This window comes from Sceloporus occidentalis, unplaced genomic scaffold, assembly GCF_023333645.1.
Source record: "Sceloporus occidentalis isolate IW3139 unplaced genomic scaffold, rSceOcc1.0.p SCAF_162, whole genome shotgun sequence".
Lineage (NCBI taxonomy): Eukaryota > Metazoa > Chordata > Lepidosauria > Squamata > Phrynosomatidae > Sceloporus > Sceloporus occidentalis.
This window is the reverse complement of record NW_028317142.1, coordinates 1,938,945-1,966,914: the sequence shown is the minus strand read 5'-3', so window position 1 is coordinate 1,966,914 and position 27,970 is coordinate 1,938,945. Positions and strand designations below refer to the sequence as shown.

At 40.8% G+C, this 27,970-nt stretch overlaps 1 protein-coding gene across 1 annotated transcript in view; it reads left to right on the top strand.

The window, feature by feature from the left end:
• The first annotated feature begins 19,019 nt into the window (after positions 1-19,019).
• LOC149279567 (protein spire homolog 1-like) overlaps positions 19,020-27,970 on the top strand; it is a 30,641-nt gene continuing 21,690 nt past the window's right edge. The window contains exon 1 of the mRNA XM_089501041.1: positions 19,020-19,145. Coding sequence (XP_089357167.1) covers positions 19,020-19,145 — 126 coding nt within the window. The remainder of the gene's footprint in view (positions 19,146-27,970) is intronic.

Sequence of the window (27,970 nt, the reverse complement as noted above, 5' to 3'; positions counted from 1 at the left end):
TACCGCTGTCAAGACGTTGAACCCTTCTACCACTCTATTGACTGGCACAGCAAAAAGGGTTAGTTATGACTCCCCTTATTGTAAGGAACAATACATACCCACAGGCATGGCCTTAAAACCAAATAGGTCAGAGTCTTAAACATATGACTGTTGATATTAAGCTTTGATGGCCCATTATTGGTACTCCACAAGGTAAATGAGGCCCAAACCTGTAGAAACTGACACAAATTGTGTCATTCATTCATTTTGATTCATTCATTCGGTAATTGGTTCCTGTCTCTGGGCAGGTAGATTATCTTGTGTCCCATGGATTCATGTTTGATAAGAACTCCAGATTTGAATTTCATGCACCATGCTGCACACCTTGTAATTGAGAGGTCGATGAGGACTTGCGTTCTCTAGTCTCCCTGCGGCCTCTCACGCTCCTCTGTCTTATATTAACCAGGAGTGATTAAAAGTCACCTAGAGCATGTCACCTTCTGGGAATGGACAAAGTTAAATACCTAACTAGACTAGCAACACCGAGATAGGAGAAGTAAGCAAATGTTCATTAGCTCAACTGTTTACTTATACAGTTTGTTTGAAGTCTTCAGTCCAGCGGCAGTATTTCTGCTCTGGCTATTTATAGAGTTTGCTGCACTTGTAAATGGCAGTTGTGATTATAATACATCAATGCGGAGATGCAATGCATATACCCTATACTGATGCCAACCGTAGTCTATAGGATGCTGCTAGCTCCACAGAACCCAGCTGCCAATAAATCAGTAGACTAGGGAGTGCTGTCCTAGTGCTTGTACATATGAACGTGGGCTGGTGGTGTTCACCGAGAGCGTGGCTGTGATTTGCAGAATTGTAGAAGTCTGATATTTTTGGCACATGTCATTACAGCACTTCCTCACGTGCTTTTGTAAGGTGACGTCCCCTCTGTGGCATTATTGTCTTGGGTGTTTGTCGCTGCTGCAGTTTACCTCTACGGTTCCTGGCTTTTACCTTGTGATATTTTCCACTTTCACTTTCCCACGGCCTCCTGCCATCTGGTAACACTTGTATTAAATTGCTGTAATTGTGTCACGTGTGCACAGCTCACTCAAAGACATCTCAACCTCTTAAAACATCCTGCTTTAAACCCGTAATCCCAATTTGAACTAAAGTGAGCTAATCCCAGAAGAATTTTTTTTTAATTTAATATGTTGTAATGATAAGCGGTGAGAACTGTGAACCTCTTGCTTCAAAAGGATTTTATTTCCTCTACTCCTCCTTAGGTTGAATGTTATGGTACATCTCAACCATACATTGGCCTGTATGCATTCTGTAGTAGCATAATACTATTTAAATTAATATAAGACTAGGATTCTACAATGCATGTTTTGTACAGGTACATTATAACACTGAAACCAGGTAAATATTTCTCAGTCAATGACAAACAACCACTCTTTTTGCCACCAATATAGTCTGCTTTATTAAAGTGGCACTAACCTTTTTTCTTATACAAAAAAACCCAATAATTTAGCACACTTTGTCGTATATTAAGGTTTGCTCTGTTGTACCCTTAAGCGTTTAAGAGGAGAAAAAAAACACATCCTTAACTGATACTCATTTCTACCTTTGTTCTCTTCCCTGGAGAAGCCGGTCTCCAACGGTGCAGGAGCCGTCTGGGGCCACAACTTTTTGTGAAATCCGACAGATTTGTTAATAAATAATATCAAAAATAATATAATTTCTATGGTGTGATAGTTTCTTCCTGTCACCCTGCAGGTCTATGCATATATCAGTTTGTCAGTTTTACTAATTGCTGTTTCATAGGACAAGAATTGTGTATGTTGCATATAATCTCATTGAAATGAAAGCAATAATCTAATAATGCCAGTTATCCATGGGTTTACAGAGGAAAGCCTCGTTACTTTAGATGAAAAATCACAATTTTGAAATTGCTTGTTTGCATTATACCAGATCTTATCATATAGCCTTTCATTTGCTTGCGTTGCTGTGTTCTGGCATGTACCCTTGCGGCATTTTTACGCACTCCTCCTCTCATAATTATATACTTTCTCTATGTAGTTTAAGAGTCCATTTAGTAACTTTAGATGAGCATACAGAGCTGTAAGAAAGTATTTGCCCTCTTCCTGATTTGTCACACTTAAATGTTTCAGATCATCCAACTAATTTTAATAAAAGACAGACAATATGAGCAAACGAAAAATGCAGTTTTTAAATGATGATCACATGTATAGAAGGAAAATAAGGTTATCCAAACCCAAGTAATTGCCCCTTCATTACTAAACCAACCAATTAACTAAATGCAATGGAGGAATGATTACTGCCAGCCCTGTTGATTCTAAAAATCTGTTAAGTAGGCTAAAAGGTCTCAAAAGCAGCTCATGAGGAGGCAATCTAAAGAAATTCATGAACAGATGAGAAACACAGTCACTGACACTGATCAGTCTGGAAGGGGTTACAAAGTAAATGATCTGGGCCAACCCTGTCCGGATGGCCCAACCATCACACCTCCAGGGTTTTCTCTTCTACCAATGTATTTTTAGTGGCACAGATCCAGCAGACAAGCGGTTTGGATGCACCCCCTCCATTACCAGGGATTTTCCACCTTCATTACCAGACGCCACACACACACATAGTCACACACTGTGTCTGTTGATTGGCTGAGGCCACCTTCACCCTAGCGAGGGCTCCTCTTCCAGCCTTCTCTTAATTAGTGATCCCCTAGCAGGCTCCCCAGTACAGCCGGGCCCCTTACAACTGTAATGGTTCAAACCTCCGATGGCGGCCCTGTGGCCAGGCTACCAAAAATTCCCCCGAGAATGCATCGACGACTCACCAAGGAGGTCACAAAGGAACCTGAACCAACATGTAAAGAACTGTAGGCCTCAGCTGTCTCATATAAAATGTAAAATAATGCACTTGGAATGCAAAAATCCCAAAGCAGAACATAGCATTGAGGACACTGTTCTGTCAGTGACAACAGAGGGATGTAGGAGTAATTATTTCTGAAGACTTAAGGTAAGCAGACAATGAGGCTTATACATTATGTAAGGAAGTTCTACTTTAGGGAATAGTAGACAAATGGAACAGTGTACCAGCAGAAGGGTGGAGGCTAACACATTGAGGCAATTTACACATGCAGTGGAAAAACCTAAAGCTATCCTAACTATGGGACTTGACCAAGGACTCATAGCGTTTTGAATCCCTTACATCAGGAAAAATGAGCAGACTAGATGAGGCGAATGGTTCTTATCTTCTGTCAAATTCAATGTTTCTAAGAAAGCATAGCTATGCGCAGTTAATTTACATTGACATAGTGAACTGATGTTCAACTCTCCAGCTGTCAGCATGGCAGCACCAAAGGAAAGTAACGAGAGGATCCGTGTGCATTAGAGTAGAACGCCGGCGGCTGTAAGGATCCTAATGATTTCTAAGGAACTCACTAAACCTCCATGTATAAAGAGCGGCTCCGAGTGATTGTTTTGTGTTAGCTGTTTGCACCCTGCTAGATGTTGGCCCTCTCTGTAGAAGCGTTGATTATCCATTTACTTGAATCAACTTGAAAAACTTTAAAGGTTATGTGGATGTCATAGCGAGTCATTAAAAGGCTTAGGAGAATGGCCACTGCAGGTCTGTGTTGAAGCGTTAGTTTTACTAACCTGACTTTGATCATTTGACTCTTTGAGAAGCAATATGCAGGGATAGATATTTGAATTTTCATGTAGTATCTATCTATAGCTAGTGAATGTGTCCATTCAGCATAGGCCTTTCATGGTAAAGATGGATTTTTATTGCAGCTGCAAACAGTATGATGAGTGCAGTGAGGCTGTTAATGTCACGGATGGAGGAATCGGTTTATGGAACTACGAATGACTCTAAGCATGATCATAATCAGGCTCTGTGATTCATGGTGTGCCGCTACAGGAGTCTTATGGGTTTTGCAATCGATGCTGAAATAAGATATGGGGTACTGGAGGAAATAAACGTTTGTCTGTAAGGGACAGATCTTAAATATATTAATAGACATGCAGCATCTTGTGTTTACTACCATGGAGTCTCCCCTCATCAATTTCCTCTGAAATGGTTATGTTTGAGCTTTACCTTCATACCCAGGGCAGTGTTGGACCTATATTCAGTAGTCTATTTGTTTTACGTGTTAACTAAGTAACTACAAATAGCAATTGTAGAGGTACAAGAACATTTTAGGGTTAGTGTATTGCTTTAGGTGCCGGGCATCATGAGCGGCTTAATGATGTAACATATAAGGGAATGTCCTCATCCCCACCTTCACCACAATGTTGTGGATTACTTTTTTTTTTCTCAAACTATGCTGATCAGATGGCCAAAGGCATATTAACTAAGTGGATTGTTTTCCTCTTTTGGCTCCCATTCGTGTGGCCCAGCCCGAGCTTTCATGTGTGGTAACAATGCAGTTACATGGTGACCTTGAGGAACTGCCAGAGAAAAGCAAATATCTAGAAAGAAAGCTGTGTACAAGTCCTGGAGAAGCTCGGGTTGTGTGAATGGTGTAATCACAAGGTAGCTGCTTTGTGCGCAGGATGAATTTACACAGTTGGGGAAGGTGAAAATTGGCTGATAAGCAGGCATTAGTATGTGATATGCTATACTGCTCGTGCCGATGTCCTGTACACTGGGGAGAAGACTACGTGGACTTTTAGTCACTAGTAACATCACTTATTTGTAACCCTTTTGCTTTAAAGCCTATGGGCAGCCATTGTGCCCATAATCTACCCTGGCAACACATGGTCCCTTTAGATCACTCTTGTCTGGCTGGCTACTTTTACCTTGATTGAGTAGATCTATTACAGAAATGATATACCCTGTCTGATACTATATCTCACAAGCTAAGCATTGTGTTAGACCCACAATCGTGTAGTTTAGTAGCAGGTCAGTACTGATATAACAGTACAACCTTTTATTAGGTAGCACAAGAGTCTACAGTTTCTCCTCACTAATAGCCAGTAATCTAGTCACAGAAGACTACTTTTTGGCAGAAACATTGCTCTGATAGCTGCTAATGGAGTCTCAGTCTCCTAGGATGTGTGCTTGTTACGAGCTGGGCAGATTTTATACAAGTCTGTGACAGCACAGAAGTTCAGGCTTTGAGCGTGTTTATAGATTTTAATTCTAGACATTCATCATTGACCTGTCTGATTTGCAACCATAGATCATATATTTCTTGGGTTGTCTTTTGTCTTTATTCTGTGTGTTGATGAAGGGCACACGATAATTGATGCTGTTACCCCATTACAAGAGTGATTGTGATGTCATTTGGAGACGTCTGTGTCATGTCTTTATCCTGGATTTTAATAGCAACGCTAACACTGCTCCCCTGCTAGTAGAATGTATGTCTTCAGCTTCTGTAGTGGGTGGATTGATTCATATGCAATGTATTTGGAGAGGATAGCTGTTCTTTTTGACTGTGTCATCATTGCATTCATCTTAATTTTTAAAATGAAAGGATTTTGACTGGTATCCCAAGCAAGAGACATAAGGACTATGTTTTTGCCTTGTATGACACCTATCATTAATTGAGTGATAGCTGCCTCATTTCAGATACTACAATTCTCCAAACACCGAATACAGGGGATTTGCCGTCATCTCTTCTAAAGTTGGATATCGATTTAATTTCACTCTCCCAAAGAGCTCCTTGTCCCCTTCCGCTTAGATTTTATGTCTGCTGGGAGAGTTTCTCGTAATTTAAACCTTTTTTGAACTTTGTCTGAAATGGTCAGCTCATACAGTCTTATGCTTTTGAACGCTCTTTTTCTGTCTTGGCCAAGTATTTCTAGTTTACAGCCAGGGAAGGGCTCCAGTATTGATGAGAATTATTACAATGCAACTTTCAACCCCCAGACGTTTGGTCACACAAAATATAGAAGTGCTATTAAACACAGTCTGGACATAGCCTCACCGACTGTAATTGCCTCATTAATAAATATCTATGTATAGAACCATTTAAGAAGAGACATAAGCAATGTGATCTCATTCATGAGTTATATTCACAAGTACATGCTACAAATCACAGAGTTGTCTGCAATAAAAAGATGAAGCCATAGTTTTTATGAGAACATGCAGACAATTTCATGATCAAAGGATATGGCTATTCTGTAGGTAGTCCGGTGAATAGTTTGCAGGATAAAAATCAGCAAAGACTAAGTGATCTCAATAGCTTGGAGGACAGAGAGAAAACCACTTAAATACATAAAATGATTTTATGGAGTACAGGGGGAGGTTCCAAAGGATGAGAGAAAAGTTTGAAGAAGAGGTCATAATCTAAAACTAAAGGGTCGGAGGCTAAAATCTAATGTAAGGAAGATTTACTTTACTCTCAGGGTGGTAGATAAGAGTAACAGCCTCCTAGCAGGAATGGTAGAGATGAATGCAATGAGGGAATTTAAACTTGGGGTAGGCATAAAGCTAATCTGAATCCAAGTCAAAATTAACGACTGATTAAGGTCTCAATCTTTACATCAAGAAAAACCGGAAAACTAGATAGGCTGAATATTTTTTATGTGCCATCAGATTATGTTTCTATGGTTCCATAGAAAGATCGATGGCATCCTTGGCCAGTTCTACCCTTATGTTATCCTTTCAATGTAAAACACAAAGTTTTGTGCTTCCGTCTCTTGTGCATCTTTCCGGCAGCCAACAGGCAGTAGAGTAACTAGCTATATTGCAGCATTGTAGTAAAAAAAAAACAAACAAAAAAAACCCCAAAAACGACAGATGTAAGATGTGGGATATTCCTTTCTCCAATAGGTAAGGTAAGTAGGTAAGGGTGGTCTGTATGCCTTGGTGTCCCTGTAAATTTTTGAAGATCTAAAGATAATGTGAATACCTAGGAGCATCCAGGCTCCGGCTACCTCGGAATGTGAGTAGGGAATCCCACTGGAAGCTGCCGTTTTTTTGGTAGGCAGTGGGCCGTGTTACCCAGTTTGTGTTGTTTCTGTTTCCTGTAGCATTTGTGGCTTATTTGCCACGGCTGGTATCACATGTTTTGTTTACAGGACAAACACACATTCTGCCAATTTATGTTAGGGGATGTGTAATCATGCTAATCATTACAAGATCTATTTAATGGGGATAATGTGGCTTCATTTGCTGCTAATTAAGCAGTTTTAATACCTTTCATACTTTGATCTTTTTTTTAATGCTTTCACTAAGCTAGAGCCCACTGAATACACTGAAATATCTATTAACTCAACTCCTGGCCTGTTATTTAGGGTCCTATTAATTGTTTCCCCAGCCTATTCCCCCTCCTTTCTGTGGTCACATGATTTATAAAGTGACGGATGATTGGTCTATTATAATGCCCATCGCAGAATTTAAAGAAAATGCATGATTCCTTTTTATTTTAGCTCTTAGTAGTCCCAAGACTATAACATTAGTTATGCCCTTTAGCCGGCACCAGCATGTTTTTAACTCATTTTTATAGAAAGCAGAACCCCTTTTAACTATTCATCAAGAAGTCTCACCACGTTTGGATACTTCTGATACTTCAGAGGACTATGGTTTTATTAATGCTTCGGTAAGAGGCACTTAAAGACAGATTGCATGTTTATGTATCCAGACCTGTAAAAGGGAACAAAGGTAGATCTTTAGAGGATTATTATTACTAACTTTTTTGTAGTAATAGGGCACTCTTACAGTGCTTCAAAGATTAGTGGCTTATAAGATAGCTATTTAACTGTCCCTTAAAAAGTAAATATTACATTGATATTGTCTCTGAAAAGCAAGTGATGCCCCTCTTACAACCAGTAAAAATGTATCTGCTTCATGAATGGAGATAAAAGAATGAACCGATGTGTTTTATGAAGATAACATCAAACAGATAAATAAGGTTAAGACATAACCTTCTGCCTGTTTGCCTTTTAAACAAGGTGTAGTCCGGATGGGTAGATCCGGCTGTTCTGCTTGGAAACTGTAAATTAACAACAGATGGGTAATAACCGACGGCCTGCTGTAGATCTAGACCAACGCCTGCCAGTGGGTTAATCCCATACTGAGACCCGGAATCTCCAGTTAAAATGATTTGATATGCATGCTACATGGTGTCACGTGTTGGCATCAAAATCTATTTTTGGTTCCTCAATTAAGGAAATTTGTTTTTAAATGCGGATAGAGAATTCTTCTTGTGTTTTTAAATCGCACAGTACATGCAGTCCCCAGCTGAATAAATTGCATTATAAAAGCAAGCTTGCCCCAGGATATGGGTTTTAAGTCCTAAATGCGTTAATGCTTTGCTTTTTTCCCAATAGCTTGTAATCTGGATGATAAATTTTAAGGCTGAAGAACAGAATTTTACTCAGTTTTTGTAACCCCTTCTTCTGTGGCCTGAAAAAATGCACCTCTAATTTCTCCAACAGACAGTAACTGGGTGGAAAGGGAGTTGGCTACTGCCCAACTCTCTAAAAATGTTACACTGCAGCCACAATATGTACTTTAATGCATATGATAGCTGAGAAGTCTCTTTCAATTTACATGGTGTCCCCCTTGCAGATCCTGCAGAATCCCCCCCATATGCATACCTGGGAACTTTCTGGCTCCAACTATCCAGAGCTTCACTCGCGGGGTGTGGACAGGAGGTCCCGCAGATGGTGGTGGTCAGTCCCGTCAATGTCAATTGGGGACGCCCTATTTTTAGTGTTTGAGTCCTCAGGTATGCCCATATGTAATCACCCCTCCCCCAGCCAAACACCAGCTTCAGCGCCGGCTGTGTTAGCATTGAAGGGGGCACAAGACCCCCAGGTCACATGTGTGGTAAACAATGGGAGTGCTTTCCTGCCACTGATTGGCTGCTTCACTTGCCTGAACGCAGATGAGACAGGGAGTTGCAGGATCTGCTAAACGGTAAGCGTATTTCTTTTTTATTATTTCTTTTGGATTTGAGGAATGCTTATTAAAATACTTTCAAAGTATATTAATATGCATCTTTTTTTTTAAAGGCTGTCTGGGACACTGAAGCGGTATACCTGTGATGTTCTTCACTCATTTGCGATACCTGTCCCTGTCCTTTTTTTCCCCCCCATATCTTAGTCACTACCTCCAAGGTGTCTTTATGAAGTGGTTTAGTAAAAACAAAAAAAAAAACTAATGATTTTTTCCAATTCCACTAGATTTTTAAGGCTTTGAAGGGCTGGCTCGTTTCATAACCTGAGAATGAAACTTGCATTCTTTTTGCAGGACACGCGTAAATATCTAAGATCAGCTGATAGCCTTGGCCTTGAGGCTCTGGAATTTTCATAGCGGCAATACACGGTTTCCTTGTTTGTTCTGGTATTTTATTATGTTATCGTGAACTCTGTACTTGTGAGTATTCTGAAAATACTTTTATGTAGAGTTCCAAAATTTGGTATTGCCCCCCCAAGAAGATAAAGGCTTACAAGGTTTGTGGTGCCTTTTATTGGGCCAGTGGTCAGGGCTACCTAAGCTTTCAACGCCTCCGATGTCCCTTCTTCTGATGTACCCCTGAGGCGTGACATTGTTAAGAGATCTATATATAGCTTTCTCGTGATTTGCACCATTATTCCTCCAATTTTGTTATCTCTTCCCTGTTCTTAAATTGCTGATAATTGGCTCAGGGACCCTTTGTAAGGATTGAGGGAGGAAATAGAAAACAAATGTAAAAGATGCATGTAAGACAATAAAATGTCAAACAGATTAATTATTTCACTGTATTTTTTATTTTTTTTACTTGTGGTTTGGCCTTTCTATGTAAAGTATGATTTTGAAACTACCGTATTTGCTCGATTATAAGACGACCCCCCAAAATCTGAATATTAACTTAGGAAAAAAAGAAAAAGCCTGAATATAAGACGACCCTAAAGGAAAAAAGTTTTACCAGTAAATGTTAATTCATGTAAACAATTTTTTTAAAATAAAAGCTATGATTGAGAAAAATATGTTTTTTGTTTTTATTTCCTTGTATTTTCCAACCTGTCCCCCAGTTACGCACATCTGCCCCCAGGCTTGCCACACCAATATGGCACTGTGACCCATGATATGCCTTTTAACCCCCTATGTGCCACTCTGCCTCCAGAAATGCCTTATACCCCTATATGCCACTCTGGCATTTAGGGAGTTAAAAGGCATATTATGGGGCAGAGTGGCATATAGGGAGGTATAAGGCATTTCAGGAGGCAGAGTGCTCTATTAAATGCCCCCTTAACACCACTCTGCCTCCTGAAATGCCTTATACCTCCCTATATGCCACTCTGCCCCATAATATGCCTTTTAACCCCCAAAGTTCCAGAGTGGCATATAGGGGTATAAGGCATTCCGGAAATGCCCTATGCCCCCATTTAACACACACACACGCACACACACACTTACCGGTGCTTCCAATTTCCTGCTGTATTGCCGGGGCAGCGGGTTGACGTCTCCTTCCGCTGCAGCCGGAAGGAGGTGTGGCTAGCAGCGGGGGTTTGTCTGCGTCCGTCGCGCATACCTTCCCCGGCTGTCAGAGATCAGAGTTCCGGTGCGGGGAACTCTGATCTCTGACAGTCGGGGAAGGTATCCGCGACGGACGCAGACAACCCCCGCTGCTAGCCACACCTCCTTCCGGCTGCAGCCGACGTTGTCTACGCGGATCGCGTAGACGTCAACCCGCTGCGCCGGCAATACAGCAGGAAGCACCGGTAAGTGTGTGTGTGTGTGGGGGGGAGACAGGAGGATCCAGGTCCCCTGCAGCGGTGCGGGGGATCTGGATCTTAGTCTCATAATCAGACCTCTATTTGAGGTCTGATTAGAAGACAGGGGGGTATTTTTCAGAGCATTTGCTCTGAAAAAAACCTCGTCTTATAATAGAGCAAATACGGTACATCACACCACTTCTAGTTGTTCCATACCAGTGTTGCCAATGTCCCCAGTATGACGTTCCTCCGTATAAACACCGTATAGCTTAAAGATTTGATGAATAAAGGGTTTATTCCAATACATGGGATTGGCTTGTTGACCTTTAATGTTACATTTAACACTTCAATAAAAAGCATGGTTTACCAAATGATACTAAAATGTATATTATATGTGTCCTTAAATGCCAGATGGTTAGTGTTGGCTCAGTACTGCTCACTGCACATGCTTTTGGTTTGATGTCACAGATCTTTTCTATAAACAGTAGAAAAATTTCATTTCTAAAATAAAATGTGCAAATAAAAACACTAATCCTCTTTTAAATAAGTTATATAAATAGCTATGACTTGGTCAAAAGGTCCCATAAAGAGTCTAGTTAAAGTCCTGCCCCAACCACACAACTAACCCAACTCCTTCTTTTCCTGCTTGAAAAGTTCGGCTACCAGATGATTCCAAATGGGTTTTCACAATCACATGGATGTTTACTTTGTAAAACTCCATATTCGTCATTGGTATCTGTTCTAGCTCTGCATGCCATCAATGCTCAGTGTGGTGTTTGAACAGTAAAACATCACATGGCTGACAACAATGGCAGCCTCTGGTCTGCAGATAAGAGGAAAGATAAGGTTATATAAAGTTTATTGGAGCAAAAAGAAATATCCTTTTGTCAGTGCTAACCTGCATTACTGTATTTATAGTTCTTTTGCCTTGGGACTGCCCCTTTAAGTGTAGTAGAATACCCATTTCTCACGTTTGCGTAATTTAAACCATATTCATTTATTTTTACCTTTACTCCCGCCCCGCGTTGATGATATACCAGTGATGAACCTTGAGTTGCTATTACTTGCTAATGGCTGGTTGCCTGCCTCTTTGGCTTTCTTTTAAAGCCCTATAAACTCCATGACTAATTATAAACCTGTTACATATCTTATTGTATGGCTTTGTCGCCGAATACTTTTTACTGAGGTGTTAATGACTGGTTATAGCGGAATAGTCAGAATGACTCTCGTGAGTGTCTAGCCTTATTAGCCTGGGATTTTTCCTTATCTAATGTGTACCCTGTCATTAGAGGAATGAACTATACATGTTCTGGATGCACATCTGATCGTGTACCCTAGACATTTGTCTAGAAATAGATATTGGTCCTCCTATTCATATTTTCACCATAAGGCACTTTCTAGTCCCCATCTCCATGCACATATTACGGCCTATGTCTGGCACAGTGATCTGGCACTGACAAGGTCGGTTTGCCCCCCTCGTTGTGTCTCTAACCATAGCTGCAGCACTCAGTATGGATGCTTGACTATAGCATGGGAAGCTTAAAGGCAGAGTTTATTGTCCCTGATACCGCTATACTTTTTATATTTGCGGAGTCAGCTGGCTGCTGTTATAACATATGCAGAAGATATGTTCACCTGAACACACCTGGGGCAGGAAAAATAGCTGGGGAGGGCAAAGGGTAAATCCCGGGAAACCATAGAAATGTAAAGGGAGCCCTCAGCTACCAGAGACGTTAAACCTGTTCTTCTGTAAATTAATGTTAATTAAGCATTTGTAATAAAGAGTGAATATTGTGGCAGTGTTTTTTGTGTAGGTTTTCCACATGCAACGAGAGGCAGACTTTAATAATATTTTTGGTTCTCTGTGCCCAGATTTTGGTACTAAAAGTTGCCTCCCCTGGTGTATCACCTTTTGCAGCATGGGGAACACAACTAGAAGAGGAACGCACCAGATAGAAAAATATAGAAATAACTTGGAAATGTCATGACTGTCCCACTCGGTCGCCTGTGGTGGGCTACGGTTAGCAGAACAAGCAGCCGTACCTTCTCTAGCACTTTGGAACATGTAAGCAGAGCATTCAAGAGATGGGCCACTCAGTGGTTTTGGATTACTACTCCCAAAACACTAGATAAAAAAGAGACGGCATGCAGGAGGATCATGGTAAATGTAGTCCAAACACAGGTGTATACTTGTTGCTGGTAACATGTTCCCGGGATTGAAATGTCACAAAGAGTAGTAATAGCAGACAAGTGCAGTGGTCACACATTATCTTTGTTTGCTTCCCGGTGGTTGTGGGTGCTGTACCATAGCAGCCAAAATGAAGGGCTTCTGTTATATTGAGGGTATAAAATGAACCTTTGCATTGCTAATCGGCTTGTAAATATATATTTTGCTTATAGTTTTTGCTACAGTCTACAAGTATGGCTGCCGAGTGGGCTGCATATTGTTTACACAGAGGGCTGAGCAAGCACTACCTCTTACATAGTTATGAATACCATCTTACCCACTTAAGAATGCATTATGCAGGGTAACATAAATCTTCCTAAAAGAGAATCTTGGCATTGCTATCCCTTCATAATGTATATTGAAGCTGGGGTGAAACGGACCTAAAGTATGAAGTCCTGCTTTATCTTGCAAGGGCTTAGTTGACCTGCTTTATCTTGCAAGGGCTTAGTTGACCCTGCATAATGCATAATTTACTGTTAATTCTTCATACAGTAACTATGCATTATGCAGGGTCGCCTCAGCTCTTCCTGCAACATAAGCTTAGTTGGATTGGCCCTCCAAAACACACAGTGAAGTTGGTGGGCATTAGCACCAGTGGCTTTTATGATGGACATATCATCAAGTTACCCCATAGGAAAAAATTTCTTCCACAAGCCTTTTCATGGACATGGGAAACTTAGTTTTGGGAATATACCTTTTATAGAGTTTGGTAAGTAAAGCTCCTGCCTCACACTTGAGGGCTTGCGACACATAACAGCACATGTTACACCATGGAGAGCCTGATTTAGAAAACCACACACAAACATTTAATGCGACTTTGAAATTAGGATACATTCTACGTATCTTTTTAAATAGTCACAAATGGTTGTGCGCAGTTTTCCGTCTGTGTGTCATATAAAACAATATTCTTATTATACCGCTTTCATTTCATTTTTCACAGCAGTCTCATAAAGTTAAGGCAGTACCGTCCAACCGATTCAAGGCTGTGTACGGGTGCGTCATGATCCTGTTATAACAATTAATATAGTTCAGAACATCAAGTATTCTGATTGCGTTGGGGCTATAGCAGTCACACCCAGTTCCGCTGGTGTTCAGTTACAGAGCGCAGGATAACCACGTCTTCAGTAACATCGGAACCAGCCACGACCTTAACGGATTTAATATAATATATTTCGTTATTAATGTAACCAGCTCCTATAACTGTGCCAGACCCGAGCCGTTATGTCACTAGCATTCTTATGATTGTATATTGCGTATCTGCGCAGCCATGGATGCTTTTTCCTAAACCAGTTTTTATCTATTAGCAGCATAATTAATATGAAATTAAATTTTGTCTGTACAGATCACTTACAAATCTCGTAATGAAAGGAACGCTGGGTGGTGTTAGGTCATTTTATGTAGAAGACTGTGTCTGCAGGTCAACAAATAACTAAATTGGTTTTTTTTCAATGTTTTCTCTTTATTTCATCAAACCCGTATTTATAAAAATACCTACCTGGGAACTCTTATCGATGGGTTACCCTGAGAGCCATTTAATAGTCTACCACAAAGAGTATTAAAAACTGTTATTTGTTGTGACTTAGTAATGGTGGCCGCCACATGGTTCCCTTGATGGTCTTTAGAATCTTGATGAGTCAGGAGATTAAGATACCCTGAATTTGCCTGTATTTAAGCAAGAATTCCAGGTGTGATGTTCCAGTGAAAAAAGTACAAATTACTCAACGACTCTAAAACCCTGTGATTGAGGCAAAACCTCTAAGACCTGAGAGCAAACTTAGAGGAATCCCAACTAGGAATGCACCGTATTTCTGGTGGGACTTACATTCCTGCAGTGCGGTTGTAAAGCTGTGTAATGGTTTTCGGTTTGCTTAATTGTTTTTACGGATGACGTGAAACCTTGCTTTTTCAGGCTGGAAGGGGATTATATAAGAAAGTGCTTATCAAATCGTCTAACAAACATGTCTGACCACATTTCTTTCACTCGCAGTTTGACAGAAGTTGTGTGTGGAACGCAGAATATACTGTGTAGTGAATTTGCTATTTGTTTGCTAAACACAAGCTGTCGGGCAGCAGAGCTGTCATTGCAGACAGCCCCCGGGTGCTGCTGTGTGTCTGCAGGCGTTATGGCATTCAAGTCTGAGCTTAGGTCAGCGGGCTGCCAGGTGTAAAGGGAACATGAAAACGTATGAAAAAAGTATGTTTAAAGGGGATTCCCATCACATTAAATAAGTTTCCCAATATACCAGTATTTGTATAATTGAATGTTTTTTGGCAGCTGCATTTTAGCAGTTTGTATGTGCTCTAGCTCCGTTATCTTAGCCCAATCTACCAGACAAACTAGTCCTGCTTATGATAGTAAACAAGCTCACCCAGTCAGACACTCTGACTAATGAAAGTCTACGGAGGAACGGACCTCATTAGCATTGCCATAAAGAATCAGCTCAGTGTGGTCTCTGAGCAGGGTGCGTCTTACTTCAGTAAGTTTTACCTTAAAATAACAACGGCAGCCTCCAAATCTGCAGATAAAGGAAGGTTATTGGAACAAAATGAGATAAAACCACATTTTCTCAATGCTAACCCATATTTTGTTCCCATTGTCCTGCCATGGCAATGACTATTTTGCTATAATTGCCATCTCAATCATGTTAAGATGATGATTGATTCCTGCCTTGTCTGTGATTAACAATGCACAAGATTTATGCATGTTGAGGCATAGCGCAAAGGGAGAAAAATGCCATGTGCCTGCAAGCTTACAGTCTATTGGGAAGTTATGGGGAATGAAGCAGAAGCTTTCCAGCATGTTATTAATTGTAAGATGGAGTTAATTTCATCTTTTTTCTCATGTAACCAGGTTATGTTGGACAGTGCTTCAGATCTTATGCTCGCTGTGTCTGCAGAAACCCGGTGACATCCAACATCATCCTTTGTACTCAAATATAGAGCAGAGCATGGTTTCTCACTTGCAAACAAATAGGAGACCTTCATGGGGACATCCCTTACCCACTCTATGCAGCCACATAGTTTGCCTATAAGGCTTGCAGGCTACTAATTTTTAACATTCACTTCTGTCTTCTTTTTACTTTATATCATTTTCTCCCATGTAATGACTTAAGAAGAGGTTGTTCTCCAACCGAAGTGATAAATTACCAAATCTCAATTTTATACATGTAGAAAAGTACTCATTTGGCGTAGTTGAATCCTTGACCATACTTTTACTGAGGTCTGTAACCCTCCAGCTTCATGGCATGGTAGCTGTAAGCTCCGCAGGTTGTAAGATTTTTTTGACTATTTAGCACAGTGATAAAGTCAGTGGCTCAGCTCGTAAAATGTCCTGTAAGCTGTAATACCTCTATTGAAAACCCATCTGGCCACATGAAACGCAAACATATGCCGAACCTCAATAAATGCCTCGAGGCGGGTTGTTTAATGTTGTGTGACTTGAATTTCAGGATAAAGCAGAAACGCTGCAACCATTTGTAACTTTTTACTTTATTTTTGGATTGTGGCATCTCCAGTATTTAAAAACCATCCTGTATAATAGTGTTCTAAAACCTTTGCATTTGTAGGGGTCCTTTATATACACCTGTCATTAGAAGGGTTTACCTGCGATGTAAGCTGGATTCTTTTAACATACTGAGAACTATCATTGAGCTAGTATCCAGAAAATAAGTGATTGCGGTCTGCGAAAGTGTTATTCCTGGTACTGAAGCTCTCTGTAAATGAGTTGTTACCTCTCCCTGTCCTAGAGGTTTCTATGAACAAGCAAGACTATTTGTCTGCAATTTGTATGCCTTTAACTCCCGTGAATCTTAATGCAAAAGTAACATCATAAAACCAAACAAGTAATGGCTCCTTTACCTGTAAGTAGACCAGCATGACACTCTTATAATTTTGCATTAGCAGAAAATATGTGGTTTGTTCACTTTCTATTTCTAGTGTAGAATCTGATTAGAGGGAGTTTGGGAAATAGCTGGGTGAAGTTTATGTGAAATTGTAACACCTTACCAAAACAGTGAAACAATTATACAATGTCACCGTACATGCAATAGAATAAATCACAAGACTTCGCTTAATGGCTAAAGTTAAATGCACATTTTGCATGGACTCCAATGTGTTTTTATTTTTTAAATGGGGCATTTCCTTGCCACTTTGTACTTCTGCTGAAGCAGGAAGTGTACTTTAGTACGCTTCCTATGTACTTTTGTGTGCGCTTGTGCATGCCAGCTCTACTGGCTTGTATACAAATTGAGCTCCCTTTAAGGTTATTTGAATTATTTTGAAATGAGCAACAGAAACCTGCAAATATGGGAGAGTGACTGCCATGGGGGTTTACTATGCTGTGTGCTTAAGCAGAATTGAGATAGCAAGGTGACAAAATTAAATAGCAGCCTCTTGTCTGTTCCTCTGATAAGGAGGAGAGGGTGTTCCCACAAGCACCTCTCTTTTGCAGAAGTGCACAGGGAACAGTGAGGTACCTGGGGGGTGGGTCCAAAATTGTTTACATAGGGCCACATTGCTGTGGCGCTGCCAGACCATACAAGTAAACTTCCTCACACAGCGTGTGTGGGCCGCATAGACATCAGCGCAGCCCCCGAAAACCAGAGAAATCTGCATGTGAGGTAAGTGAGTGCAGAAGGGTGAATGGGTAAATTAATGAGTGAGTGAGTAAATTAGTGAATTAATGTATACGTGGGGGCAGAAATGGCACAAGCAGGCTGTTAAGGGGATAGAAGTGGCAGAAGTGGCAGACAGGTTGTTTATGCCACGGCACAGAGAGTCTCATTAGATCCACCAAAATGCTAGCTAAGCCAGTTCTGGAGCTCACTGGTGGTAATGATGTCACGTGCCAAGAGATGCAGAAAATATCTCCTGCATGCCAAAAAGCATGGGGAAAGGGGCAAAGGCATATGGGGGGGGGGTCTAGCTACCACGTGTTATTACTAGGTTGTTAGAAATCCAGTGAATAATTTATTGTGGTGTGTTTGTTATGGCCTTATGATGTTACCTGTGATATGGCACATACTGTTAGGAAATGCATGTACATCAACATTCACTAAGTCTTCTGTAAGCATCTTCACAAGCTCTCTCACAGGAGTTAAATTCCCATTAAAAGCCCAGGATTTAGTTGAAACTATAGCTTTCATAAATAATTAGTCTGAACCTGAAGATGTACCCTTGTCTTAAATTCACATCATGGCGTGTCATTCAGTTCTGATACCATGTGACACTAAGAAGGTCCATGCCTAACCACAAGATAAATTGTGTGTCTTTTCTTATCATGAACGGTTTGTTTGTGCGGATGCATGCTTTAGTTGTTTCATTTTACAGCGGCATGTGTAATTCTAATGAAGAATTTACAGGAGACCAATCACTTGACTTTTAGTCATCCTAGTTTGACTACTGCATTTCTTAAGTGTGTGATTTCCGCTAATCACAAGAATCAACCATTTTTAAAAACCTCATTGTTTTGGATTAAATATTCTGTATTTAATGAATTTTTCTGCGTTGTGATTTTTGAAGCAGAAGTGAAAGGAATTCCAAATATAAGGATGAACCATTTCAGATTATTCAGAGTGGTAGAATGAATAGTATAAAAAAAAAATTGGTTGATGGGAAGCCATCAGGGAGATCTGAACAGTATAAAGGAAAATGGTAACCTCTCAAATGGTAAAGCTCTCTCTCAATTTACAGTAGTACCTTTCTCTTGGAAGCATCCGTTATGTGACATTTGCTGTCAGTGTACCCATGTCTTTAGGTCTATGTATGTCTGGCTTTCCATATGTAAACTGTTACACTTTTTTCTGTAGGACTTGAATCTGTAACTCTGCATCTTGCTAACTGTGTTATTCTCTGTTATTTGTAACCATGTGTTACCCTCATTTAACATAATTCTAGATTATGAGACTGTTTTAGCATTGGCCTCCACAGCTGTTGTTTCTGTAAGTGGGAATTGTTATGTTATGCACTTTTTAGCACTGCGGAATATGATGGAGCTGCACAAATCCTTAATAATTATCTGCTGTGATTCTTTTCAGGTTATCGTATCCCTTGGGATTGTTATTTACAAAGCATTGGACTATGGTCTTAAAGACAACGAGGAAAGGGAGCTAAGCCCTCCCCTGGAGATGCTCATAGATAACATGACTTATGTGGACGAGACTGATGGGAGCAATGATGAAGGCTATGATGCTCTGGATGAGGAGGATGAGGATGGCAAGGAAAATGAAGAGAGAGAGTTCCGCCACACATACAAAAATGTCATGAAGGTTTGTGGCGAAGTTTAAATATTTTTTTCTTTGAAATAATTAAAGTTAGTGGAAATCCGTTTCTAATACTGATTTCTAAATTGATTTCTAAATCTGTTGCCACCGGGTTTACATTTGTTGAAACTACCCATGGATTGAGTGTTTTGTTTTTTAATCAGTGTAATTGTTTTGGAGAACTTGGTTTGCAATCTCTTCTTAGTAAAGCTGAGGTAGATGCCAGCCTGTGGCAGGGGCAACAATATCTAATCAATTTCCTGTAATTATCCTTTGTTCCATACACCTAGCATTTCAGGTGTCTAAATCGAGACTTCACTTGTGGTGTGATTAGAGATAGATCTCCTATCTACCACCCGGCCACATAGTGGATCTAAGCTAAAGTGTAACGTAAGGTACCCACACTGGAGCTTCGATTGTCAATACCATAGTTTGCTTGGCCAGTCGGAGTATATCCCCAACAGGATCTTCCCAACTGGCCCCTTGTTCTGGTCAAGTTCTTGCGAAAGACTGTAAGAGTTGGTCAAAACATTGGCCACAATTTTCAACTCTTTTATAATTAACTCTTACTTAAAGACTCTAGTCCTGAACACCATTAGATTTATTCAGTTTATAGAACTGTAAAGTGTAGAATTTTGCAAAATGTGACACTTTAATCCTGGCACCTTTATAAAGCAGTGATAAGAGCACATTCCTTTAAAATCTTGCACGTACCTTCGGGGTGTGCACTTGAACCCACGAGCCTCTTTCTGTGCTGCAGGTATTCTGTTCTAATGTATGATTAATCACCGCAGGAAGCCTGGAACTTGACGTGCCACTTCACATCTGATGCCCAATAATTGCTTTTTGTCACACTAAGCAATTCCTGTTGGGATTGATTTGAAACTTAAAAGTAGTGACCATGGAAACCAGACACAAGGGTCATGTTGTGGGCACAGGCAATTAAGCGCATACCCAGGGGAGAATTATTGTGTGACTCGTCACAAAGGAAAACCGAGGCCTCCCCAAATTTCTGTTTATCTCTCTTCAGGCAGACATATACAGTACATTTTTAGTTCATGACACATTTTGACCACGTTTTGAAAAGCAGAGCACATTTTAGTGTAGTCCAGTGAATTTTGTAAGCTCTGCGAGTTAGTTAAGAATAAGCCCTGCCGTGAATTCATGACATCATCATTCCGTACCAGTCTTAGAAACCTGTTTTTATACTAATTTATTTCTTAATCTTAGACTTTTTATTAGTATTGCAGGCACCTTAACAAGGTTCATCTTCTGGGTATCCATGCTGTAGGTCAGTTTTTAGGTCAATATCTTTCCCTGCTATAATGGAAAAAATTTACAGCTTGGTTTAATCCAAGCCTGGTCATACCCTTCCATTTCTACTGACTGGATCATCCTGCATATCGTGATATTAAACATTCTCTAGAGGACCTTCCTAAACTTTTTTTTTTTTTTTTAAATAAGGAAATAAAAGCAGTCCCTATAGTAACTATTACTTTGAAAAATCAAACATGACATGTTGAAACGGTGAATGATTTACCATGGAATAGCTACAGTGTGGTGTACTGTGATGACTGGAGAAATGATAAATAGAGCCATAAATAATTTATGGTGCACAGCACTATGAGACTGATACCAATTTAAACGATATCCCCAAAGGGGGAGCAGACAGCTGTATTATAATAGGATGGCAGCATGGAAGTCGGCTGCCAGATTGTCTGGAGTCACGTTTCATACCAAAGAGTATGAAGGCCCCGGGGAGGGGGGATTTCTTGTTTTTTCCCTTTATTTTAGTGAAATGTTGAAAAGCAGAATAGATCTTGCAAAGTGTATCAGTTGATTGCCATATGTTTCTGAGCATTAATAACAGCAAGAGGAAGGAGCCAGGCTCGTATTACTGGAATGAAGTGTTGGATCCAGCTTGCACGTTAAGACATTCACAAATAGGAGATTTTATTGATATAGATAAGATCCCATTCAGGAGTGTATGTAAAGAAACATCAGATTCTGTCTAGCCGTACTAAACCTTTTAATTGGTAATGCTCTTCCTGTTTTTAATGAAGTCTCTAGCCACGATGTCAGAACGAATCACAGAAGTATCATTAATTTATCACATAATTAATTTGCAATGACAACATCTCTTAAAATTATTTAATATGGAGCAACTTATAATGCTGAATGATGAAGATTATTCCCAAGAACATTGCTACAGATTGATTTAACGCATTCTTCCTGGAGGCCTTCATCACTGGTGGCTACAGAAAAGTAAATTGTAGGCTACAGAAAAGCGCAGTGGGTTTTAAGTGCTGGTTGCCATCTGTGACAGGGTCTCACATAATACACTTGCGTTTCATTACATTTTTTTGTGGAGGATTTGTATCCCAAAATTGTATTCATATCTTAACAGCGGGTACAGGAAGACGTGGACCTGGATGTCCTCTAGTAAAAGTGTTTGCATTCTCCATCTATGTGCCAGTTCATTTAGTGACCGTCACTGAACTGTTAACTTATAAACAAGTTGTGTAGCTATTAAGCGGTTTACAGCAGAATAAGCTGAGAAATCACTACTTTGTTTTCATTCATCTATAATATTAACTTCAGTTACATCTTCATCTACATTCCCATTATTCATGTTGTAAACATGGCAGTGATTGCATCCTGCGTTTGAGCGTGTATAAACTGTCAGGGATAAATACCAATGGTTAGTTGTACAAGTTGCTCAATAGCAAACTATATATTTTGTTTGTTTTCCATTTGTTTGTTTTTTTGTTTTTGTTTTTTAACCTCCATCAATATATTAACCTCCATATGTGATTTTGTGAATTCCTAGAAAGCAAAGAAGACACGCTGTCCAACTTCAACGTCGTCCGTTACACATTAACGTTTATCCATATTATATTACCTGCACAATGGTAAGGGCAGTACGTTGAGATACAGGTGTTTGGACTATGAAAGCTATGGCTTTTGAATAATGTTAGGAATTTTTGGTGGCACTAGTGCACAGGTGGACATTGTCTTGTCTTCAATGAATTTGTGACAGTGGAACAGCAGCACTGGGAAAGTGACACAGCTCCTAACCGACTGAGAACATTTCCACTATTTTGATTTAATTTGTCATGCTATGTGTGATGATGTGTCAGAATTATAGATTTTGTTCTACAAGAAACAGGAATTTTAGATTTGAAACAAACGCTAAATGATTGGTTTCAAGATGGCTGTGTAACAGGAGCGAAAGTAGTTTTAGATTATTATATGGTTTCAAGAGTTGCTCAGTTCATTTCCATGGAGAAACTAACACATTCCTAGAAGGCCTCTGATCATTTTTGCAGCCATTCCAGAGATTAAGACAGGGCAGTGTTTTAAGGGACACAATAACTTCCCGTGTTCAGTTGATTTCATGCTCAGGTGGCCAGGCGTATTCAGTTGCTGGCCGCACACTGTAGCAGATCAGGTGAGTCTGTGGTGCTGTCGGCCCGTGTGCCAGATGGCCTCCTGTGCATATGATCCAAATCCTCCACATATTCATAATAAGTATGGTACAGGAGAATTATCCCAAGCACTCTGATTGGTTTCCATGTTTTATCCTTTGTCCTAGAAATGTTCTGTATAAATATTGATGCACCGCTTAAATATACAACCCCGCAGTTTTTAGAAGGAACACACACCTTTTTTTATATAACTGTTATAAATAAATGACAAACTAACAATAATAAAGAGCCCCAAGTAATGTTGACACGTCAGCCATTTTTTCTACTGAGTAAATATATGATTTTTTTGGTGCTTGAGAAAACAAGGATGGAACAACCCTAAAATGTCCATGCAGAATAATTCTGAGAAGCACTCTGCGGGCAGCTCAGCCTGTTTGCCTTCATTTTGAACTCAGTTTCACGGAAAGGGTATTCAAAGTTTGCTTACTGACTCCTGGGAAAAACTCAGGCATGACTTACCCCTTTTCTTGACGCAGACAAACAACAAGCTTCAAAAAAATAGATCTGGGAATGACTGCCCCTGCAAGGTGTGTTAGAGACGCGTGCGTAGCCGCTTCGGCGGCCTGTCTGACATAAAGAGACTCTGAAGTTTAATCATTTCCTTGACAACAGATGGAACATGTACAAGAATGATTCTAAAAGCTCTGATCCAGCATATCCTCGGTAGCCAAAGCATAAATTTCACAAAATATGATCAAGGGAGAGATACATTTTGACAAGAAACAGAGCGTTTTTTAATGTACCCGAAACTGATGAACCTAGGAATTCCCACGATTAATGCAATAATGGGATACATCGGCAATTTCTCAGGGTTTCACCTTATGGAGCTGACAACCCCTCGTTAGGGCTTCCCAATGTCTGTTCTCTTATTATGACATAGTTTTAAATTTAATTTCAATATATATTGAAATCATGAGGAGTAACAGAGAAATAATCACAACTTTCATACCGCTGTTTAGAATATCCGTGATTGTCTCGACTGTTAAAGAGTTAACATTACAAAGGGTCGCCGGACTAGGAAGCTTGCAGTTATATAAACATGGCAATACTGGTTTAAATTCTGTAGTTTTTAAAATATAACAATAAATGAAGAAGAAAAAGAGAGCCAGCGAAATAGAAACCAATAATTATATAACCATAAATGAAAAAAGAAGTGCACGTATATAGTTAACTAAAATATGACTAATTAGGGCATTTTTCTTGTATTCTCAAATGTTTTCTGTATTCTTGCAACATTGTATTAGTCAGTATGGATGAGCAATACCTGTGTGGAATTTCGGGCAACTCCCTAGAATGATACATATCTGTACTGCATGTTAAAATGGTCCCAGTTAGCACTGGTCTTAGACACTGTGTTCATAGAATAACAGCTCTACTCTTTCTCAAAATAGAGCCGTGAAGACCATAATTTCCTATACGTTACCCCCAACAAGTAAAGAACGTGAACTCTCTCTAGTATACAAAGGGACATTAAATAGAAAAGGCTGAATTTCCTGCACATATGCCACTGCAAAGGTCTTAATAGTGTCTGATTTAGTGTATCTCCTCTCGTACAGATCAGGTCATTACCGTGAGAGCGTCATCTTACAGATAGGCTCCTGGAGCTGCGAATGTTTACTTCATCACAATAATGTACGTCACAGAACCAAATAGTCGTAGGCTTATAGTTTTTGGCAACACAGTCAGAGCTGGGAAAGGTCTGCTATTGTAGACAGTCGCTTGTGGGGAATGAAAAGACACAGTCTGACCCATTTCCACTGCCTGTTGTAGAAGGCTTGGTAGAGTGCCGTGACAGCTAAAGAAATTAGTATATGCCCAATGCATTATCTGCATCTGTTATTTATCCATAATTCCTAGTGCTGGTACATCTCATGTGAACAGTGTTGGGAATTGTACACTCATTTCAACAGGACCCTCTATACCCTTTCTCCCCATAATTCCAAGTTGTTACGTGTCACTACGTCCTGTTTACATATTGTTAAGTGCTGAAGAATATCACGGCGCTGTGTAAATCAATAAAAAATACATTATAGCAGCAGATGGTATGATCCTATCGATGTTAGCGTTACATTATGGCGATAGGATCCTTATTTTCCAAACTTTGTTTGAGAATCACTTTGTATACATAACCCCCATTGTCACAAGTCCAACTCATAGTTCACATTGGGTATGATTTTCTCCTTTGAGTGGCACAGCCATGGTCACTGTTTGCTTATGTGTTTTCTGGGATCCCCATTAGTTCACTCTTGACAGGTGGTTGAGCTTTCTATGACAGAGACCTTTAAACAGGTAAGCCTGCCAAGTGCGTAGCCTAATCTCCTGTCCAGCTCTGGACTAACAATAGCAGAGGGAAATAAAGTTTTGCTGAGTTCTGATATTCTTCTGTGAGCTCATTGGCACTAAGTCTTACAGGAATGTAGGGCTGCAACTAACGATTATTTTAATAATCGATTAGTTGGCCGATTATTTTTTCGATTAATCGATTAATCGGATTAAAAAAAACAATATGCAAATTTTTTGTTTATTTAAAATAATTTAATGAACTGGATGTTAAAAAACAACTTAAAATTTACATTAACATTCTTATTTTGTTATGATGTAATAAAAAAACAATATTTTCAAAGTACAAAAACCCAAACACAATATTTATGAAACAAAATAACCCCAAACATTCTGAAAAGAGGTATACTGTTCAAGAAACTTTGCACCCAGCACTTTGCACCCGGCACTTTGCACCCGGCACTTTGCACCCAGCCCTGGCACTTTGCACCCAGCACTTTGCCCCACCCCTGGCACTTTGCACCCGGCACTTTGCACCCGGCACTTTGCACCCGGCACTTTGCCCCAGCCATGGCACTTTGCACCCAGAACTTTGCACCCAGCACTTTGCACCCAGCCCTGGCACTTTGCACCCAGAACTTTGCACCCAGCCCTGGCACTTTGCACCCAGCCCTGGCACTTTGCACCCGGCACTTTGCACCCAGCCCTGGCACTTTGCACCCAGCACTTTGCACCCAGCCCTGGCACTTTGCACCCAGCCCTGGCACTTTGCACCCAGCCCCGGCACTTTGCACCCAGCACTTTGCACCCGGCACTTTGCACCCGGCACTTTGCACCCAGCACTTTGCACCCAGCCCTGGCACTTTGCACCCAGCCCTGGCACTTTGCACCCAGCCCTGGAACTTTGCACCCAGCCCTGGCACTTTGCACCCAGCCCTGGCACTTTGCACCCAGCCCTGGCACTTTGCACTGTGCCCCTGCACCCAGTCTCCAACTCTGCCCTGCACCCAGCCCTGCCCCCACATTCTGCCCTGCCCCCACACTCACACCCTGCACCCACTCTGCTCTGCACCCACACTCACACTCTGCCCTGCACCCAGTCTCCAACTCTGCCCTGCACCCCCACCCCCACTCTGCCCTGCACCCAGTCTCCTGCCCTGCCCCCACACTCACACCCTGCCCTGCATCCCCACCCCCACCCTGCACTCAGTCTCCTACCCTGGCCTGCCCCCCCCACCCCCACTCTGCCCTGCATCCCCTGAAACCCCACCCCCACCCCCGCGAATCGCTCTGTGCGAATGGAGCCACTCGCACAGAGCGAACCGCTCTGTGCGAACGGAGCCACTCGCACAGAGCGAACCGCTCTGTGCGAACGGAGCCACTCGCACAGAGCGAACCGCAACTAAAAGAAGGCGCGTGTAGCGGAAGCGAGGAACGCTCGCGGAGGTAAGTAAAAGGAGCCGAGTGCTCCAACAACGAATCGATCACTCGATTAATCGATAACGGAAATCGTCGACAACGATTTCCGTTATCGATTATTATCGATTTTATCGATTCGTTGTTTCAGCCCTACAGGAATGTTAATGATTTAGCTTTGGGGTTATGTAACTACAGTCTGACTTTGCTCCTCAAGTTAAAAGTCACTCCTCCAGAGCACAAGTACAAGCCACATGGACAGAGAGACGCCCGGCAGCGTGTGAATCGCTCTAAAGAGTGATGTTCAATTATAAAGCAGGCCTGCCAGTTCTCCTGGCTTTCCTTAGACACTTTTTAGTTATAGTTCTCAGTTTTAACTAATATCTTGAGTCCAGTAGTCCAATATGATGGTAAAAGCAGGATATGCAGGGTCAAGATGCTCACCAATACGTTGCCTCTTTCCATATACACAGCTATAATGCTAAAGTTGTCTCTCTCTGTCCTTTGTCCCAGTCACAGCTTGTAAAATGGATGGCTCCTGTTGAGAGACTGACCAGTGAATGATAGAATATATCTACTGGTGGAAGTGTGGACTTAGTAATGACTGCAGTATGGCTATAAATCACACTATAAATCTCTTCTCGGCCTTTTGGCTAAGATCAAGTAAACACCACAGAAATGACAAGCTTGGTTCTCTGGCCTTAAGGCTGGGAAACTTGAAGCCCGAGGTTCTTCAGAGCCCCCTGAGATACATTTTAGTGGAGCAATGTTTGCCGAAAGTAATATGTGGATTTTCATAAACCTTCAAGGCCTAATATATCCATTTTTTTTCATACTCTAATAAATAGATGTACATTATATTGCGTGATTTTTTTATTTTATGTATTTTTTCCATTTTCACATCGATCTATGTGTGTGTATGTAAGTCCTTTGCTACTGTAACTGGTTTTCTGATGTGTAGGGTGCTTGGTTTCGTAAGCAGAAAAGCACAGAAACATCACATGTTTGCTTTGGATTTCTTTTGTCCTTAAACAGAAGGGCCCAAGCATTTAGAGAGTGGTTCTCATCTGTGAAACAATGCCAGGCTTATTTTGTTAGTAGGTTTGGCATTCAGGCTAAGGACTAGATGAAATGCTGCAGATAAAGGGGAATCGCACAGTGAGCTCTTGTTTCATTCCTTTAAAAAATAAAAACATTACTGTGTTGTACCCTGTGACTTCATGATCACAGTGAGATACTTCTTTTCAGGTGTGATTGTGTTTCTGTCCTAAAATTGCCATCTTGGCTTGTCTCTATCAGAGCAGTTAAGGGCAGATAGGTGCCCTGTATTCAGTAGCGATCCCCATTCTCCGAAAAGGAAAACTGCGCCATTAGCTGTAACACTGGGCCCTTTTTGACATGAGAGTAAGAACAGAGAAGGCTATAAGTGGGCATATCACAAGGTCCAGATCATCTGTGCTACCGACTAAATGGAATCACGAGTCCCAGTGAAGCTTCCACTTCCAGTCCTTCCCTCCCTCAGGCGTGTCCTGCCACTATTTTTCCTTCCACTCTCACGTGTACCTTATGTTCCCTGCTGCCATTGATTATGTAAATGCAGGGAGATACTGCTATGATTGAATAAATATACTTAATGTATGGAAGGGG